This window comes from Giraffa tippelskirchi, chromosome 6 (assembly GCF_054371585.1).
Source record: "Giraffa tippelskirchi isolate mGirTip1 chromosome 6, T2T-mGirTip1v1.2.pri, whole genome shotgun sequence".
NCBI classification, from domain to species: domain Eukaryota; kingdom Metazoa; phylum Chordata; class Mammalia; order Artiodactyla; family Giraffidae; genus Giraffa; species Giraffa tippelskirchi.
The window spans coordinates 47,907,569-47,925,268 of record NC_137280.1 but is presented as its reverse complement, the minus strand read 5'-3'; the positions used below and the strand labels follow the sequence as shown (position 1 = coordinate 47,925,268).

At 40.1% G+C, this 17,700-nt stretch overlaps 1 protein-coding gene across 32 annotated transcripts in view; it reads left to right on the top strand.

Moving 5' to 3' along the window:
• MTFR1 (mitochondrial fission regulator 1) overlaps window positions 1-17,700 on the top strand; it is a 59,264-nt gene that overhangs the window by 37,148 nt on the left and 4,416 nt on the right. For all 32 annotated transcript variants that reach the window (XR_014057343.1, XR_014057339.1, XR_014057330.1 and 29 more), the window contains one exon: window positions 16,314-16,549. Coding sequence is in view for 4 of the 32 variants with exons in the window: in XM_081503304.1 (XP_081359430.1) it covers window positions 16,314-16,549 (236 nt within the window). In the remaining 28 variants the exon portion in view is untranslated. The remainder of the gene's footprint in view (window positions 1-16,313; window positions 16,550-17,700) is intronic.

The window sequence follows — 17,700 nt, the reverse complement described above, 5'->3', positions numbered from 1 at the left end:
CCATTCATCTGTGGATGGACATTTAGATTTTCCATGTCTTGGCTTATTGTAAACAGTGGTGCAGTGAACACTGGGTGGATGTATCCTTTCAAACCATGTTTTTCTCCAGATATATGCCCAAAAGGGGGACTGCTGGATCATATGGTAGTTCTAGTTTTAGGTTTTAAGGAACCGCCATACTGTTTGCTGTAGTGACTGTGCCAGTTTACATTCCTACCAACAGTGTAGGAGGAATCCCTTTTCTCCACAACTTCTCCAGCATTTGTTTTGCATATTTTTTGATGAGGACCATTTTGACTGGTGTGAGGTCATATTTTATTGTAGTTTGATTTGCATTTCTCTAATAGTTAGTGGTGTTGATCGTCTTTCATGTGCTCCTTGGCTATCTGTATGTCTTCTTTGGAGAAATGTCTTTTTAGGTCTTCTGTGCATTTTTTTATTATTATTTTTTAATATTGAGCTGTATGAGTTGTATGTAAATTTTGGTGACTAATCCCATGTTGGTTGCATAATTTCAAATATTTTATACCATTCTGTGGTTTGTTTTTTTCATTTTGTTTATGGTTTACTTTGTTGTGCAAATGCTTTTGAGTTTAATTTGTTTAGGTCCCATTTGTTTATTTTTGTTTTTATTTCCGTTACTCTGGGAGACAAATTGAAAAAGATGCTGCTATGATTTATGTCAGAGGTGTGTCTTCTGCCTATCTGGTCTTAAAGTTAGGTCTTTAATCCATTTTGAGTTTATTTTTGTGTGTATGATGTTAAAGAATGTTTAATTTCATTCTACATGTGGCTGTCCAGTTTCCCAGCACCATTTACTGAAGAAACTTGTCTTTCCTCCATTTTATAGTCTTGCTTCTTTTGACATAGATTAATTGGCCATAGGGGTAGTTGAGTTTTGGTTAGTTTTAAAATTATGAGTTCCTTAATAAAGTTATGTGACTATTTTATGAATTTCGTATTGGAAGAGATGTAGTAGACTGTATTTTTACCTCTGAGGTCTCTAGTAATCTGTCCCGTTTCATTCCTGATATTAGTAATTTATGTCTTCTCTTTTTAAAATATTTGTCCATGTGTTAATCTTTTCAAAGAACAAGACTTCACTTTTATTGATTTTTCTCTTTTTTTCAATTTTACTGATTTCTGCTATCTATTGTTTTCTTCCTGCTGCTTGCTTTGAGTTTATTTTGCTTTTTTCCCTAGGTTTTTTTAGGTGAGAGTTGATATTATTGAAACTTTTTTTTCTAATGTAAGCATTTAGTGTAAACTTCTCAACACTGCTTTTATCTGCATTCCACAAGTTTTGGTACATTGTATTTATATTGTAATCCAGTTCACTGTATTTTTTAATTTCCCTTGAGACAACCTCTTTTAACTGTTGACGTTAGAAGTTTGTTGTTCAGTTTCCAAATGTTGAAAATTTTGCTATTTTTCAGTTACTGAGTTCTGGTTTGATTCTGTTGTGATCAGAGGACACAAACTATATCCAGTTGTCCCTTGAATAACACAGGTTTGACTGTGTGGGGCTATTTGTATACAGATTTTTTCCATTGTAAGTACTATAGTCCTGTACAATCCAAGGGTGGTTGTCTGCAGAATCTGAGGCACTGTGGATGCAGAGGAACTGCAGATAGGGAGGGCAGTCTCTAATTTATATGAGATTTTGGACTTTGGTGAGGGTTGGAGCCCCTAAATCTTGTGTTGTTCAAGGGTCAGTTGTATTTTCATCCCTTTAAAAATTTGTTGAGGATTTTTTTAATGGTCCAAGATATAGGTCATTTTGGTTTATGTTGCATGAGTACTAGAAAAGAATGTGTACTGTTGTTAATGGAAGGTCCTATAAATGTCAAATAGATCTTGTTGGTTGATGGTATTGCTAAATTCTTCTGTATCCTTCTTGATTTTCTGTTTATTCTAACAGTTACTGTGGAGGAGGTATTGAAGTCTCCAACAGTATTTGTGGATTTCTCTTTTCTGTTTTATCAGCTTTTGGTTTTCATATTTTGGAATTTTATTGTTTGGTGCGTACATATTTAGGATTGCTGTGTCTTTTATCTTCTTACTCTTATATAATGTCACTCTCTGCCCCTGGTAATTTTCTTTGCTCTTAAGTCCATTTAATGTAATATAGTCACAACTGTTTTTTTGTTTTTTTTTTTTCCGGTTGATGTTTGCATAATACATCTTTTTCTTTTGACTTTCATCCTGCCTATATAATTACCTTTGAAGTGAGTTTCTTATATTGTTGGGTCATATTTTTAAATTTACTCTGCCAATCTGTCTTTTAATTTTTGTATATAAACTATTTAAATACATTTATATAATTATTATTTTTGAGCAGGGTAAACAATCCACCTGCAATGCAGGAAACTCAAGACACAGGCTCAGTCCTTGGGTCAGGAAGATATCCTAGAGTGGGACATGGCAACCCGCTCCAGGATTCTTGCCTGGAAAACTCCATGGACAAAGAAGCCTGGAGGGCTACAGTTCATGGGGTAGCATGACAGAGGGACTGAGCACACATAAAATTATTATGTTAGGCCTTAAGTATGCTACCCCCTCCACCCCATGCCTCCATTCTGTTTTCATTTTTTAATGCTTTTCTGTGAGTGACTTATTTTGAAATTCTATCTTCATTTGTGCTTTTGAGTGCCTCTCTTTGTATAGTTCTTTTGGTGGTTAATCTAGGTGTTACACTGTGTATATCAACATGTAGTTTATCACATATTGGTGTTGTCATTTTACCAGTTCAAGTCTTCTTTTATGGCCTTCTACCTTCCCTGATTATTACATAATTTTCTTAAAAAACTTCTCTGCAGACACTTTGAATGACATAGGACAATATAATATAATATTTGAAATTATTTTCTCAAGAGGAGAATTTAAATTATTATCATTGTGTTTCTCTTTCTGTTTGATGCAGAGTTCTTTTTTTATTGCTTTGTTTCTGTTTAGAGAATTTCTTTGAGCCATTCTTTTTGGGTAGGTTCTGCTTGCAATAAATTCTTTTAGTTTTTATTAATTTGAGAATTATTGATTTTCCCAGTCTTGAAGGATGTGCTTTTGCTGGATATAAGGTTAGAATTTCACAGAATTTCCTTCTAGTAAAATGTGCCAGTTTCTTCGAGTCTCCATGGTTTCAGTTGAGAAAACCTCTGTCCTTCAAATAGAACCCCTTTCCTATTAGGGGGAAACTTTCTCTAGTTGCTTTAAAATTTTCTTCTTTTATTTATCTGTTGGTTTAAAAAATTAACACAAATTTAAATTAAAAAAAATTTTGTCTCACACTTTCGAGAATACTTTCTGACAAAGGCCTTAAACAATGTCTGAGGTCATATTCAAAAACCTCCTCTAAAATAAAATCAACAGTTTTATTTAACTGATAAACTGAATTTTTTCAAGAGTGCCTAATAGCATTTGGGGAGCTGGCAAACCAAACTGTATCCTAATTTAAATAAGGCATGTAAGTTATCAAGACTGAGAAATAGTTCTAATTTATCTGTGTTTAGTGGTGGGGAAATACTATGTAAAGATATCCTTATTCTTTTTACTAAAGTTGCATAATTCAAATTCACATATAAAACAGTGAGATATGTCTTACTATAAGAGCATGTCACCTCTCTTCCCTTTCCCCAGAAAAGGAATATTAAGTCATTTACAATTCTTTTGCCATTATTACTTTTAATGGGGCTTCCCTGGTAGCTCAGCTGGTAAAGAATCCGCCTGCAACGCAGGAGACCCCAGTTCGATTCCTGGATCAGGAAGATCCACTGGAGAAGGGATAGGCTACCCACTCCAGTATTCTTGGACTTCCCTGGTGGTTCAGTTGGTAAAGAATCCCCCTGCAATATGGGAGACCTGGGTTCGATCCCTGGGTTGGGAAGATCCCTTGAAGAAGGGAACAGTTACCCATTATAGCATTCTGGCTTGGAGAATTCCACGGACTCTACAGTTCATGGGGTCACAAAGAGTCAGACACAACTGAGCAATTTTCACTTTTAATATTTACTTTTTGCTGTGCTGTGTGTTCATTGCTTTGTGTGGTCTTTCTCTAGTTGTGGCCAGTGGGGGCTACTCTTCATTGTGGTGCATGGGCTTCTCTCATCGCGGTGGTTTCTCTTGTTGTGGCTCTAGAGCACAGGCTCTGTAGTTGTGGTGTGCAGGCTGTAGAACATGCAGGCTTCAGTAGTTGCAGCATACAGGCTCGGTAGTTGTGGCTCACAGGCTCTGGAGTGAGGGCTCACTGGTTGTGGTGCACAGGCTTTAGTTGCCCTGCAGCATGTGGAGTTTTCCCAGACCAGGGATCAACCCTGTGTCCCCTGCATTGGCAGGCAGATCTTATCCACTGCACCACCAGAGAAGTCCTGCCATTATTTTTGAGTACTTTTTCAGCTTTCCTTTTTACTCCTCTCCTCTTAGGATCCTGATGACACAGGTGTTAGATCTTCTGTTGTTGCAGGTCACTGAGACTCTGCTCGTGTTTTTTTCCTAGTTGGTTCACTTTTTTGTTTTACTGATTAGATAATTTCTATTGTTCTGTCTCTAAATTCACTGTTAATTCCCTGTGTCGTCTTCATTCTGCTTTTGATCCTATCCATTTTGGTTTTGTATGGATGTGAGAGTTGGACGGTGAAGAAAGCTGAGCACAGAAGAATTGATGCTTTTGAACTGTGGTGTTGGAGAAGACTCTTTGAGAGTCCCTTGGACTGCAAGGAGATCCAACCAGTCCATCCTAAAGGAGATCAGTCCTAGGTGTTCACTGGAAGGACTGACGTTGAAGCTGAAACTCCAATACTTTGGCCACCTCATGCGAAGAGTTGACTCATTAGAAAAGACTCTAATGCTGGGAAGGATTAGGGGCAGGAGGAGAAGGGGACGACAGAGGATGAGATGGTTGGATGGCATCACCGACTCGATGGATATGGGTTTGGGTAAACTCCGGGAGTTGGTGATGGACAGGGAGGCCTGGCGTGCTGCGATTCATGGGGTCGCAAAGAGTCGGACACGACTGAGTGACTGAACTGAACTGATTTTGGTTTTTAGCTCTAAAATTTTTATTTGGCTCCCCCCTCTTTTTTTTTTGCTGATACTTTTTTTTTTTCATTTGTTTCGAGAGTGCTAGTGAATGTTCACTGAAGCATTTTTATTGTAGCTCCTTTAAAATCGGTCAGATAGTTCTCACATCTCTTGTCATATTATAGTTGGCATCTGTCAATTGTCTTTTTTCATTCAGTTTGTGTTCTTTCTGGTTATTGTCATGAGAAGGGATTTTACTGAAATCCATATATTTTGAGTATCTAAGACCTTGGATCATTTAAACTTTTTCTTTTACTAATAGCTTTCACTAATAGCAAGGGAAGCGTTGGTGCCACTTTGTTACTCCTAAGTGGGAGCACAGTCCAGGTTTCCCACTCAGCCTCCATTCACCCTAAGGGCAGTGCTCCTTATTTTCACCAGGCAGCGGTGGGTGCTCCAGCTCTTCAGGAAGCCACCTGGAACACAATCCTAGCAGATGGGAGGATGCCTCATTACTGCTAGATGAGGTATAATTCTGGGCCCCCCAAATTGTCTCCACTACCCTACAGGGCTTCCCAGGTGGCACTCGCAGTTAAGAACCTGCCTGCCAATGCAGAAGACTTAAGAGACACGGGTTCAATCCCTGGGTCAGGAAGATCCTCTGGAGAAGGGCATGGCAACCTACTCCAGTGTCCTTGCTTGGAGAATCCCATGGACAGAGGAGCCTGGCGGGCTACATTCCATGGGGTTGCAAAGAGACTGAATTGACTTAGTACACATGCACCCCACAGGGAGGTGGGGTAAGTGCTGGCTTTCTCTGACACTACCTTGTAGGGATTCAGGCACCTCATTGCAGCCTGAAAAGGAGGGAAGTTAAGTCTTTGAGGCATGGTGGAGGTAGGGCTACAGTGTTTTCTGTGATGTTTGGCTGGAGCAGAGCCACTGTTTTATATAAGTTATCTATCGTGGGAGGCTGCCCCTTTCTTGGTGCTTTGGCTAAAGAGCAGGGTTTTGTTGGGGCTTTTTTTTTTCTTCCCTGCATCTCTTGGCATTTCTGGGTTACCTGTTACTCGAGCACCCAGTCTGCCATATATAAGGCAAAAAGAAAACTCAGGGAACTCACTCCTATGATTTTTTTTTTTTTTTTTGGATTTCAGGTCCCACCCTGTCTGCCTTCTCTCCATCTGAGAGTCATCTTAGATTTGTTGCATATATGATATCCAGAGATTTTAGTTGTAGTGAGGATGAAGAATAGTGAAAGGTTCATTTGCTCCATCTTCCTCAAGATAAGTCTCTAAAGGGCTTTTAACACAAGTGTCATGTTTGTACTTGATGTGACATTATAGGGTAGCTATTATGGGGATTGTGGTTATAGAGTAATTGAGTTGGTATAAGGGATCTGGATAATGGATTTTGTCTGTGGTGTTGAAAGTAACTGGCTAAAGGATCTTTGAAAAGGTGCCCAGAAGTATTCTAGGCAAAGATCATCTGATTGTGAACAAAGTGAGAAGGAAATAAAGGAGATCCTGTTGGATCTGCCTGGTGCTCTAGAGGAGGAAGTAGACACACAGGTGGGAAGTGGTCCCAGACTTCCAAGGTTAGTGACATGGCCCACATGACTAGGAAAAGTGGGTGGACTTTCTTTTGCAGTGTGGTGCTGTATCACTTTTTGCATCAGTTGTGATTAATTATCGTTGTTACTGTTTTCAGTCTCTCAGTTGTGTCCAACTCTTTGCAACTCCATGGACTGCAGCATGCCAGGTTTCCCTGTCCTTCACCATCTCCCAGAGCTTGTTCAACCTCATGTCCATTGAGTCAGTGATGCCATCCAACCATCTCATCCTCTGTCGTCCCCTTCTCCTGCCTTCAGTCTTTCCCAGTATCAGGGTCTTTTCTAGAGTCAGCTCTTTGTATCAGGTGGCCAAAGTATTGGCACTTCATGTGTATAAATCTAGATGTCTGGGGGAAGGTACTGTTATTTTCCTGTGGCTGAAAAGAAAGTGAAGCTCACTCAGTTGTGTCCAGATCTTTGCAACCCCATGGACTGTATAGTCCATGGAATTCTCCAGGCCAGAATACTGGAGTGAGTAGCCTATCCCATCTCCAGGGGATCTTCCTGACCCAGGAATCGAACTGGGGTTTTCTGCGTTGCAGGTGGATTCTTTACCAACTGAGCTATCAGAAGCTGATATGCTAATAAACAGGCTGACAAAATCTCACCATCTTCCCATAGAAGGGAGCTTTGAGGAAGCTCTATTTGGTCAGTTTCATATACCAGATCAAGTGTTTTTTACAGATTGATGAAATAGCAAATTTACCATAGAATGTATTTTAATCAGTAGGACAAAATAGAAGGATGAGAGCTGATGGAATTTTACTTTGTCTTGACAATTACTTAATGCTGATCCTTTTACCAGGCCGTTTGAGTCTTTTTTCATCTGTCACTTTGATATTAACTGCATTTCTATGGGAGCGTTTTATAGCTTAAACTTATAACTTAACTTAAAAACATGAAATAGAGTACCTCTAAGATTCATATATAGCCATTTGAGTGTTTCTCTGCCTCTCACATTTATATGAAAGCCAAAGCTGTTCAATGTATAATTATTTCTCCCTTGAAATTTATGTTGATGGCATTTCTGTAACAGTTGGTTACAGTGTTATGGTATTCTCTCTCTGGGAAAAAGGCATAAGCGTGAGTTATTGTACAATTGACTTTTTTTCCTAAATACTCTGAACTTGAGTTTTTCATCTCTAAATTGAAAGTGCTAATACCTACATCGAGAGAATTTTGAAAGACAACATGAGAAAACTTGTAGCACAGTGGCACATATATGCAAGTCTTTTCTTCTCTTTGCACATTTTCATTTCCCTTTGAATTAAAAGAATAGCCTCAGAATTGGAAAGAAATCTTCATTTTTATAAGAAGCATTGAGATTCTTAGAAAGAGTCAATATACTGATAGTCTTTCTCAGATAATTAAGTTGTTCTCTTTCATAATAATAGTTTCTGGAGACTGTGTGGTCTTTGGACATAGACACAGCAGAACATCTGTTCTCTGTGTGGTGAAATTAAAGACTATAATCTCTGTGGCTTCTAGCAGACATCATAGGCATTGTTATCAAGTTTCTGATTGCTTTCGGAGTAGAGAAGTTGTAAATTTTATTTTTTAATTGTTGTTCATTCACTAAGTCATGTTCAACTCTTTGTGATTCCATTGACTGCAGCATGCCAGGCTTCCCTGTTGTTCACTGTCTACTGGAGTTTGCTCAAACTAAGTCCATTGAGTTGGTGATGCTATCTAACCATCTCATCCTCTGCCACCCTCTTCTCCTTTTGCCTTCAGTCTTTCCCAGCATCAGCGTCTTTTCCAGTGAATTGTTTTTTCCATCAGGTGGCCAAAGTTTCAACTTCAGCAGTCAGTCCTTCCAGTGAATATTCAGGGTTGATTTCCTTTAGGATTGACTGGTTTGATCCCTTTGCTGTCCAGCTTCTGCTGTACAGTGAAGTGATTCAGTTATACATATACATTGTTTTTTATATTTTTTTTCATTATGGTTAGTACCAGGATATTGAATATAGTTCTCTGTGGTATATGGTAGGACCTTGTTTATTCATTCTATGTATGAAGTGAAGTGAAGTCACTCAGTCATGTCCGACTCTTTGTGACCCGACGGACTGTAGCCTACCAGGCTCCTCCATCCATGGGATTTTTCTAGGCAAGAGTACTGGAGTGGGTTGCCATTTCCTTCTCCAAGGGATCTTCCCGACCCAGGGGTCGAACCCGGGTCTCCTGCATTGTAGGCAGACGCTTATACCATCTGAGCCACCAGGGAAGTCATCCTATGTATGTATAATGGTTGCCATCTGCTAACTCTGAATTCTCACTCCATTTCTTTCTTAATCCCTCTCCCACCTGACAACTGCAGGTCTGTTCTGTTTCATAGATAAGTTCATTTGTGTCATCTTTCAGATTCAGTGTTTAAATGGTATCATATATTTGTCTTTCTCTTTCTGACTTACTTCACTTAGTATGATAATCTCTAGGCCCATTCACGTTGCTGCAAATGGCATTATATCATTTTTTTTAATGGCTGAGTAGGATTCCATTGTATATATGCACCACATCTTCTTTATCCATTTGTCTGTTGGCATTTACATTGTTTTCATATGGCTGTTGTAAATAGTGCTGCTATGAACATTGAGGTGCATGTATCTTTTTGAATTATAGTTTTGTCTGGATATATGCCTAGGAGTAGGATTGCTGGATTATATGGTAACTATTTTTAGTTTTTTAAGGAACCTTCCATATCATTTTCCATAGTAGCTGCACCAATTTACATTTCCACCAACAGTGCAGGAGGGTTCCCTTTTCTCCACACCCTTTCCAGCATTTGTTATTTGTACTCTTTCTAATGATGGCCATTTTGACCCAAGTGAGATGGTATCTCATTGTAGTTTTGGTTTGCATTTCTCTAATGATAAGCAATAAACAATGTTGAACACTTTCCATGTGCCTGTTGGCCGTCTGTCTGTCCTCTTTGAAGAAATGTCTATGTAGATCTTCTGCCCCCCCCCTTTTAATTTTATATAGTAGCCAGGGATTAGTTGCAGCATGTGGGATTTAGTTCCTTGACCACAGATTGAACCCAGGTCCCCTGCATTGGGAGCATGGGGTGTTAGCCAGGGACCACCAGGGAAGTCCCTTCTGCCAGTTTTTTAATTGCCTTGTGTTTTTGTTGTTGAGTTGTATGAGCTGTTTATAAATTGTGGAAATTAAGCCCTTGTTGGTCCCATCATTTGCATGTTTTCTCCCTGGAGTAGAACATTATGTAAGGAATATCTAAATGTTTCAAGGTTAATTTCAGTTTGTTCATTCTTTATTAATATGTTAATTTCCAGTCGTATCTGATTGCCCACGTTCATATCAAACTAAGTATGCATTAAATAAAAATTTATAAATTCACAGGATTTGAAAATATTTGAGGTAATTCTTCTTAATACATTACCAGAATGTTTGTAATCCAATGACTAAGAGGAACATATTTTCAAAAATCTGATATAAAAATAGTGAATAAAGTGAGAGTGAAGACTTTGACTAAAGATATCAAGTATAAAATGGAATGTGCTGTTCTTTTTAAAGCAGTATTGGGGAAGAATCCTGACCTCAGAGGATGATAGTGGGTAACAAGACTCCAAAGGCAGGCAAGCAGCCTGGCTTGCTGAAGCTCTGTAGTGAGAATGTAGGCCAGGAGACATATCAGAGCAAGATAGTTTCCCATTCACAGCACAATGGACAGCAGATGTTATTCATTCCCATCTTAATCTTAATTATTTGGTTGTTGTTCAGTTGCTAAGTGTGTCCAACTCTTTGTGACCCCATGAACTGAGGCAGCACCAGTCTTCCTGTCCTAAACTACTTCCCAGAGTTTGCTCAAACTCAGGTTCATTGAGTTGGTGATGCCATCCAACCATCTTGTCCTCTGTCGTCCCCTTCTCCTCCTCCCGCCTTCAATCTTTCCCAGCATTAGGGTCTTTTCTAATGAGTTGGCTCTTCACATCACGTGACCAGAGTATTGGAGCTTCAGCATCAGTCTTTCCAGTGAATATTCAGGGTTTCTTTTCTTTAGGATTGACTGGTTTGATCTCTTTGCTGTTCAACAGAGTCTCTCTAGAGTCTAGCACCATGATTTGAAAGCATCAATTCTTTGGCGCTCTGCCTTTATGGTCCAACTCTCACATCCGTACATGACTACTGGAAAAACCACAGCTTTGACTAGATGGACCTTTGTTGGCAAAGTGATATCTCTGCTTTTTTAATACGCTGTCTAGGTTTTTCATAGCTTTTCTTTGAAGGAACAAGCATCTTTTAATTCTGTGGCTACAGTTACCATCTGCAGTGATTGTGGGGCCCAAGAAAATAGTCTGTCACTGTTACCACATTTTCCCCCAAAAATGATCTTCATTTTTTGAATGTTGAGCTTTAAGCCAACTTTTTCACTCTCCTCTTTCACCTTCTTCAAGAAGCTCTTAGTTCCTCTTCACTGAAGCTCTTAGTTTCTCTTCGCTTTCTGCCATTAGAGTGGTATCATCTACATATCTGAGGCCGTTGATATTTCTCCTGGCAATCTCAATTCCATCTTGTGCTTCATCCAGCGCCACATTTCACATGATGTATTCTGTATATAAATTAAATAAGCAGGGTGACAATATACAGCCTTGACATATTCCTTTCCCAATTTTGAACCAGTCCGTTGTTTCATGTTGAGTTCTAACTGTTGCTTCTTGACATGCATACAGGTTTCTCAGGAGGCAGAAAAGGTGGTCAGGTATTCCCATCTCTTTAAGAATTTTCCAGTTTGTTGTGGTCTACATAGTCAAAGACTTTAGCATAGTCAATGAAACAGTAGTAGGTATATTTTTGGAATTCCGTTGCTTTTTCTATGATCCAGTAAATGTTCGCAATTTGATCTCTGGTTCCTCTGCCTTTTCTAAATCCAGCTTACACATCTGGAAGTTCTAGATTCACATACTGTTGAAGCCTGACCTGGAAGATTTTGAGCATTACTTTGCAGCGTGTGAAATGAGTACAGTTGTGCAGTAGTTTGAACATTCTTTGGCATTGCCTTTCTTTGGGATTGAAATGAAAACTGACCTTTTCCAGTCCTGTGGCCACTGCTGAATTTCCCAAATTTACTGGCATATTGAGTGCAACACTTCAACAGCATCATCTTATAGAATTTTAAATAGCTCAGCTGGAATTCCATCACCTCCACTAGCTTTGTTTGTACTAATGCTTCCTATGGCCCACTTGACTTCAAATTCTGGGATGTTTGGCTCTAAGTGAGTGACCGCACCGTTGTGGTTATCTGGGTCATTATAAGATACTCATTCTATAGTTCTTCTGTGTATTCTTGCCACCTCTTCTTAGTATCTTCTGCTTCTGTTAGGTCCCTACCATTTCTGTCCTTTATTGTGTCCATTTTTGCATGAAATGTTCCCTTGGTATCTCTAATTTTCTTGAAGAGATCTCTAGTCTTTCCCATTCTATTGTTTTCCTCTATTTCTTTGCATTGTTCACTTAAGAAGGCTTTCTTATCTCCCCTTGCTATTCTCTGGAATTCTACATTCAGTTGGGTGTATCTTTCCCTTTCTCCTTTGGCTTTTGCTTCTTTTCTCATCTATTTTAATGCTTCCTCAGATAACCACTTTGCCTTTGTCCATTTCTTTTTCTTGGGGATAGTTTTTGTCACCACATCCTCTACAGTGTTACAAACATCCATCCATAGTTCTTCAGGCACTCTACAAGATCTAATCCCTTGAATCTGTTTGTCACCTCCATTGTATAATCAGGGATTTGATTTAGGTCACACCTGAATAGCCTCATAGTTTTACTTACTTAATATAAGCCTGCATTTTTCAATAAGGAGCTGATGATCTGAGCCACAGTCAGCTCCAGGTCTTGTTTTTGCTAACTGTATAGTGCTTCTCCATCTTCCACTGCAAAAAATATAATCAGTCTGATTTTGGTGTTGACTATCCAGTGATGTCCGTATGTAGAATCATCTCTTGTGTTGTTGGAAAAGGGTGTTTGCTATGACCAGTGCATATCTCTTGGCAAAACTGTTAGCCTTTGCCCTGCTTCATTCTGTACTTTAAGACCAAACTTGCCTGTTATTCCATGTATTCCTTGACTTACTACTTTTGCATTCCAATCCCCTATGATGATAAGGACATCTTTTTTGATGTTAGTTCTAGAAGGTCTTGTACCGGGGCTTCCCTGGTGGCTTAGATGGTAAAGAATCTGCCTGCAACATGGGAGACCCAGGTTTCCCTGGGTCGAGAAGATCCACTGAAAAAGGGAATGGCAACTCACTCCACTATACTTATCTCAAGAATCCCAAGGACGGAGGAGCCCAGCAGGCTACAGTCATTGGGTCACAAAGAGTTGAACATGACTGAGTGACCAACACTTTCATTTTTTTAAAAGGTCTTGTAGATCTTCATAGATCTACATAGTTCAGCTTCTTCAACATTAGTGGCTGGGGCATAGACTTGGATTACTGTGGTGTTGGATGGTTTGCCTTGGAAATGAACCGAGATCATTCTGTTGTTTTCACCTGAGCATTGTTTCTGCTTTGGGCCTGCCACTTCCTTCTTTCTGGAGCTATGTCTCTGCTCTTCCCCAGTAGAATATTGGACATCTACTAACCTGGAGGGCCCATCTTCCAGTGTCATCTTTTTGCCTTTTCATACTGTTCATGAACAATCTGAAATTATTTGGTACTAGTCATTAACTATTAATGTACTTCAATAAAGTACTGTGGTCAAGGGTAATTTCTGCTAAATATCACTTATAGGAAGATCTAGCTTTTAAAATATAAAACAAGAGGATTTTGTTGAACAGAATCAAGAATAGGTGATAAATCCCACTAGTCATTTGTCTAGTGAGAGGAAATCATCTGTCTAGTAAGAAGAGAAGCAAAAAGCAAAGGAGAAAAGGAAAGATATAAGCATCTGAATGCAGAGTTCCAAAGAATAGCAAGGAGAGATAAGAAAGCCTTCCTCAGCAATCAATGCAAAGAAATAGAGGAAAACAATAGAATGGGAAAGACTAGAGATCTCTTCAAGAAAATTAGAGATACCAAGGGAACATTTCATGCAAAAATGGACACAATACAGGACAGAAATGGTATGGACCTAACAGAAACAGAAGATATTAAGAAGAGGTGGCAAGAATATACAGAAGAACTATACAAAATAGATCTTCACGACTCAGATAATCATGATGGTGTGATCACTCACCTAGAGCCACTCACTCTGGAATGTGAAGTCAAGTGGGCCTTAGGAAGCATCACTACAAACAAAGCTAATGGAGGTGATGGAATTCCAGGTGAGCTATTTCAAATCCTGAAAGATGATGCTGTGAAAGTGCTGCACGCAATATGCCAACTAATCTAGAAAACTCAGCAGTGGCCACAGGACTGGAAAAGGTCAGTTTTCATTCCAATCCCAAAGAAAGGCAATGCCAAAGAGTGCTCAAACTACCGCACAATTGCACTCACCTCATTTGTGCATTGGAGAAGGAAATGGCAACCCACTCCAGTATTCTTGCCTGGAGAATCCCAGGGATGGGGGAGCCTGGTGGGCTGCTGTCTTCGGGGTTGCACCGAGTCGGACACGACTGAAGCAACTTAGCAGCAGCAGCAGCACACGCTAGTAAAGTAATGCTCAAAATTCTCCAAGCCAGGCTTCAGCAATACATGAACCGTGAACTTCCATATGTTCAAGTTGGTTTTAGAAAAGGCAGAGGAAGCAGAGATCAAATTGCCAACATTCACTGGATCATCAAAACAGCAAGAGAGTTCTAGAAAAACATCTATTTCTGCTTTATTGACTATGCCAAAGCCTTTGACTGTGTGGATCACAATAAACTGTGGAAAATTCTTAAAAGAGATGGGAATACCAGACCACCTGACCTGCCTCTTGAGAAACCTGTATGCAGGTCAGGAAGCAACAGTTAGAACTGGACGTGGAACAACAGGCTGGTTCCAAATAGGAAAAGGAGTACGTCAAGGCTGTATATTGTCACCCTGCTTATTTAACTGATATGCAGAGTATATCATGAGAAACACTGGGCTGGAAGCAGCACAAGCTGGAATCAAGATTGCTGGGGGAAACATCAATAACCTCAGATATGCAGATGACACCACCCTTATGGCAGAAAGTGAAGAAGAACTAAAGAGCCTCTTGATGAAAGTGAAAGAGGAGAGTGAAAAGGTTGGCTTAAAGCTCAATAGTCAGAAAACTAAGATCATGGCATCCGGTCCCATCACTTCATGGCAAATAGGTGGGGAAATAGTGGAAACAGTGACAGACTTTATTTTTTGGGGCTCCAAAATCACTGCAGATGGTGATTGCAGCCATGATATTAAAAGACGCTTACTCCTTGGAAGGAAAATTATGACCAACCTAGACAGCATATTAAAAAGCAGAGACATTACTTTGCCAACAAAGGTCCATCTAGTCAAGGCTATGGTTTTTCCAGTAGTCATGTATGGATGTGAGAGTTGGACTATGAAGAAAGCTGAGTGCCGAAGAATTGATGCTTTTGAACTGTGGTGTTGGAGAAGACTCTTGAGAGTCCCTTGGACTGCAAGGAGATCCAATCAGTCCATCCTATAGGAGATCAGTCCTGGGTGTTCATTGGAAGGACTGATGTTGAAGCTGAAACTCCAATACTTTGGCTACCCTATGTGAAGAGCTGACTCATTGGAAAAGACCCTGATGCTGAGAAAGATTGAGGGCAGGATGAGAACGGGACGACAGGATGAGATGGCATCACCGACTCAATGGACATGGGTTTGGGTAAACTCCGGGATTTGGTGATGGACAGGGAGGCCTGCCGTGCTGTGGTTCCCTCACATGAGACTGTGAGGGAAATCGGGATGTACTTAACTTGGGTGTGGTGATTGTTTCCGAGTGTATACACATGATCAGATTATCATGCTGTACAGTATTTATATACGTACAACATTTGTCAGTGATTCCTCAGTAAAGCTGGAGGAAGAAAAAAGAGAAAAGGGCTTAGAGGCCAAAAAACCTAATTGTAGAAAATAGGAAATGGATAAATATACAAATTGACAGTTGAAAAGAAATCTGAATGTTGTTCTCAACCCCAAAAGACTTCCACATGGAGCTACAGTGCAGTGCACATTAGAAAACCTTTAAGTGAAAATGAGACCATCTATATAATTGCTGCATGAGTTCAATTATAATTATCCCCCCCCCTCCTTTTTAGTGTCTAATGCTGCAGTTTGGCTCATATTGTTACAGTATGTCTTATAGTTTGGTACATTTTATCACATATGGAAAACACTGATATGGAAATGCAGAAACAAAGATGTTGAGGAAGGGTTAATGGACTACTGCTTTGGTTGTCATTTATAACCAATAATTAGTTTACCATTTTTAAGAGCATTACAAGTTGCATCATCTTAGTTCAGGCCACCAAAACAAAACATGAATTAGCAAAAACACTGCTGGAACCTGTGAGGCCTCCTGGCTTGAATATAAAATGTAGAGAGAAAGATTAAGAATGATGGCAACAAGAAAGTCGGCCTGGTGTGGATCTACATCAGGTTGACAAGTGCTTTGTTGTTTTGAAACTTACAGCAGGGGTTTTATGAAAAGTGGCTCTCAGATGTTCTCTTCTGCTGCGTTCTGATTAACTTCGAAGTGACGATTTTTCATAGCCCCTCTCAAAAGCCTGTGACAGCCAACTTCTGTCCTTGCAGGATAGAGGTCCGGTCAAGGCCAACCCTTCAGAATGATCTTCCTTTCTTTGAGAAGCCCCACAGCAGGCAGCCGTCCTTACCCACCCTGTCGCCAGAAGAGCCTCAGCTGCAGACCTCGACGCTGGCCAGTGAGGAAGCGCTGCAGAAGATCTGTGCCCTTGAAAGTGAGCTTGCTGCCCTTAGAGCTCAAATTGCCAAGATCGTGACCCTCCAGGAACAGCAGAACCTCAGTGCAGGTCTGTGAGTCCTCCAGTTATTAGTCAGCAAATGGGGGTGGGGGGTGGGGGGAATGCCAGTCACTTGGGGAAAAAATTATATATATTTGTGGCTCCATCTCTTCAGTCGTGTCTGACTCTTTGCAACCCCATGGACTGTAGCCCTCTAGGTTCCTCTGTCCATGGGATTCTCCAGGCAGGAATACTGGAGTAGGTTACCATGTCCTCTTCCAGGGGATCTTCTCAACCCAGGAATCGAACCTGTGTCTCCTGCACTGTAGGCAGATTCTTTACCTACTGAGCTACCTGCAAAGCCCCAGTATGCATACCTATATATAACTGAATCAGTACACTGTACACCTGAAACTAACACATTATAAATCAACTATATTACAATAAAAATTAAAAAAGAAGTTTATTAGTGAGTAACAGCTGTTGGGCTTGCTAGAAAACTAGGGGCCTATCCGCTGCATGGTCCAGTACAGGACCCAGGCAAGTTTAAGTGGTTTTTGTTTGTTTTGAACAATCTTAATGCTGTCAGAGGATGCTGAGTATATTTTGGAAACACAAAATATACATCCACTGATAAAGGTAAACACTGCTCATGTGTCTGCTGTGATACTTCACTGTCTGTAATAATGGCACCATTCACATTAGACTGGAGGAGGTAACTGCAGAACAGCCCTGGCAGGGTTGAGTGTGTTTACTTACCTATGTGACCTGAGGCAAGCACAAGGCCTTGCTTTCCTGCTCTGTAACTGGGATAGTAGTTACTTATATTGTGGAGTTACTGTGGGAGTAAATGTGGAAACTATATATAGTATTTTTAGTGCAAAGTAGCTGTTTAATATTCATTTCTCTCCCTTTTGCCCAGAGTGGAAACTGAATTCAGGGCCTCTGACTCTGGTCTAATACTGTTGCTTTTATTTGTGTGGTATTGTCACTTTGGAGAAGAAACCACAGCCTTGAAATCTTAGCTTATTAATCTGCTGGCAAGCAGTGGTTGTTTTTCCTAGTGTTCTGAGTCAGTATAAGCCAGCTCTAAAGGGTACAGGATAGTTATTCCACCTCTGAGTCACTTAGCTTGTGGTCCTATAGTTTAATGTAACCCACACGGAAACCTCAAATCTGGGTCAGGCCACGATGGGCAGGGTGAATATATTCCAGGCACC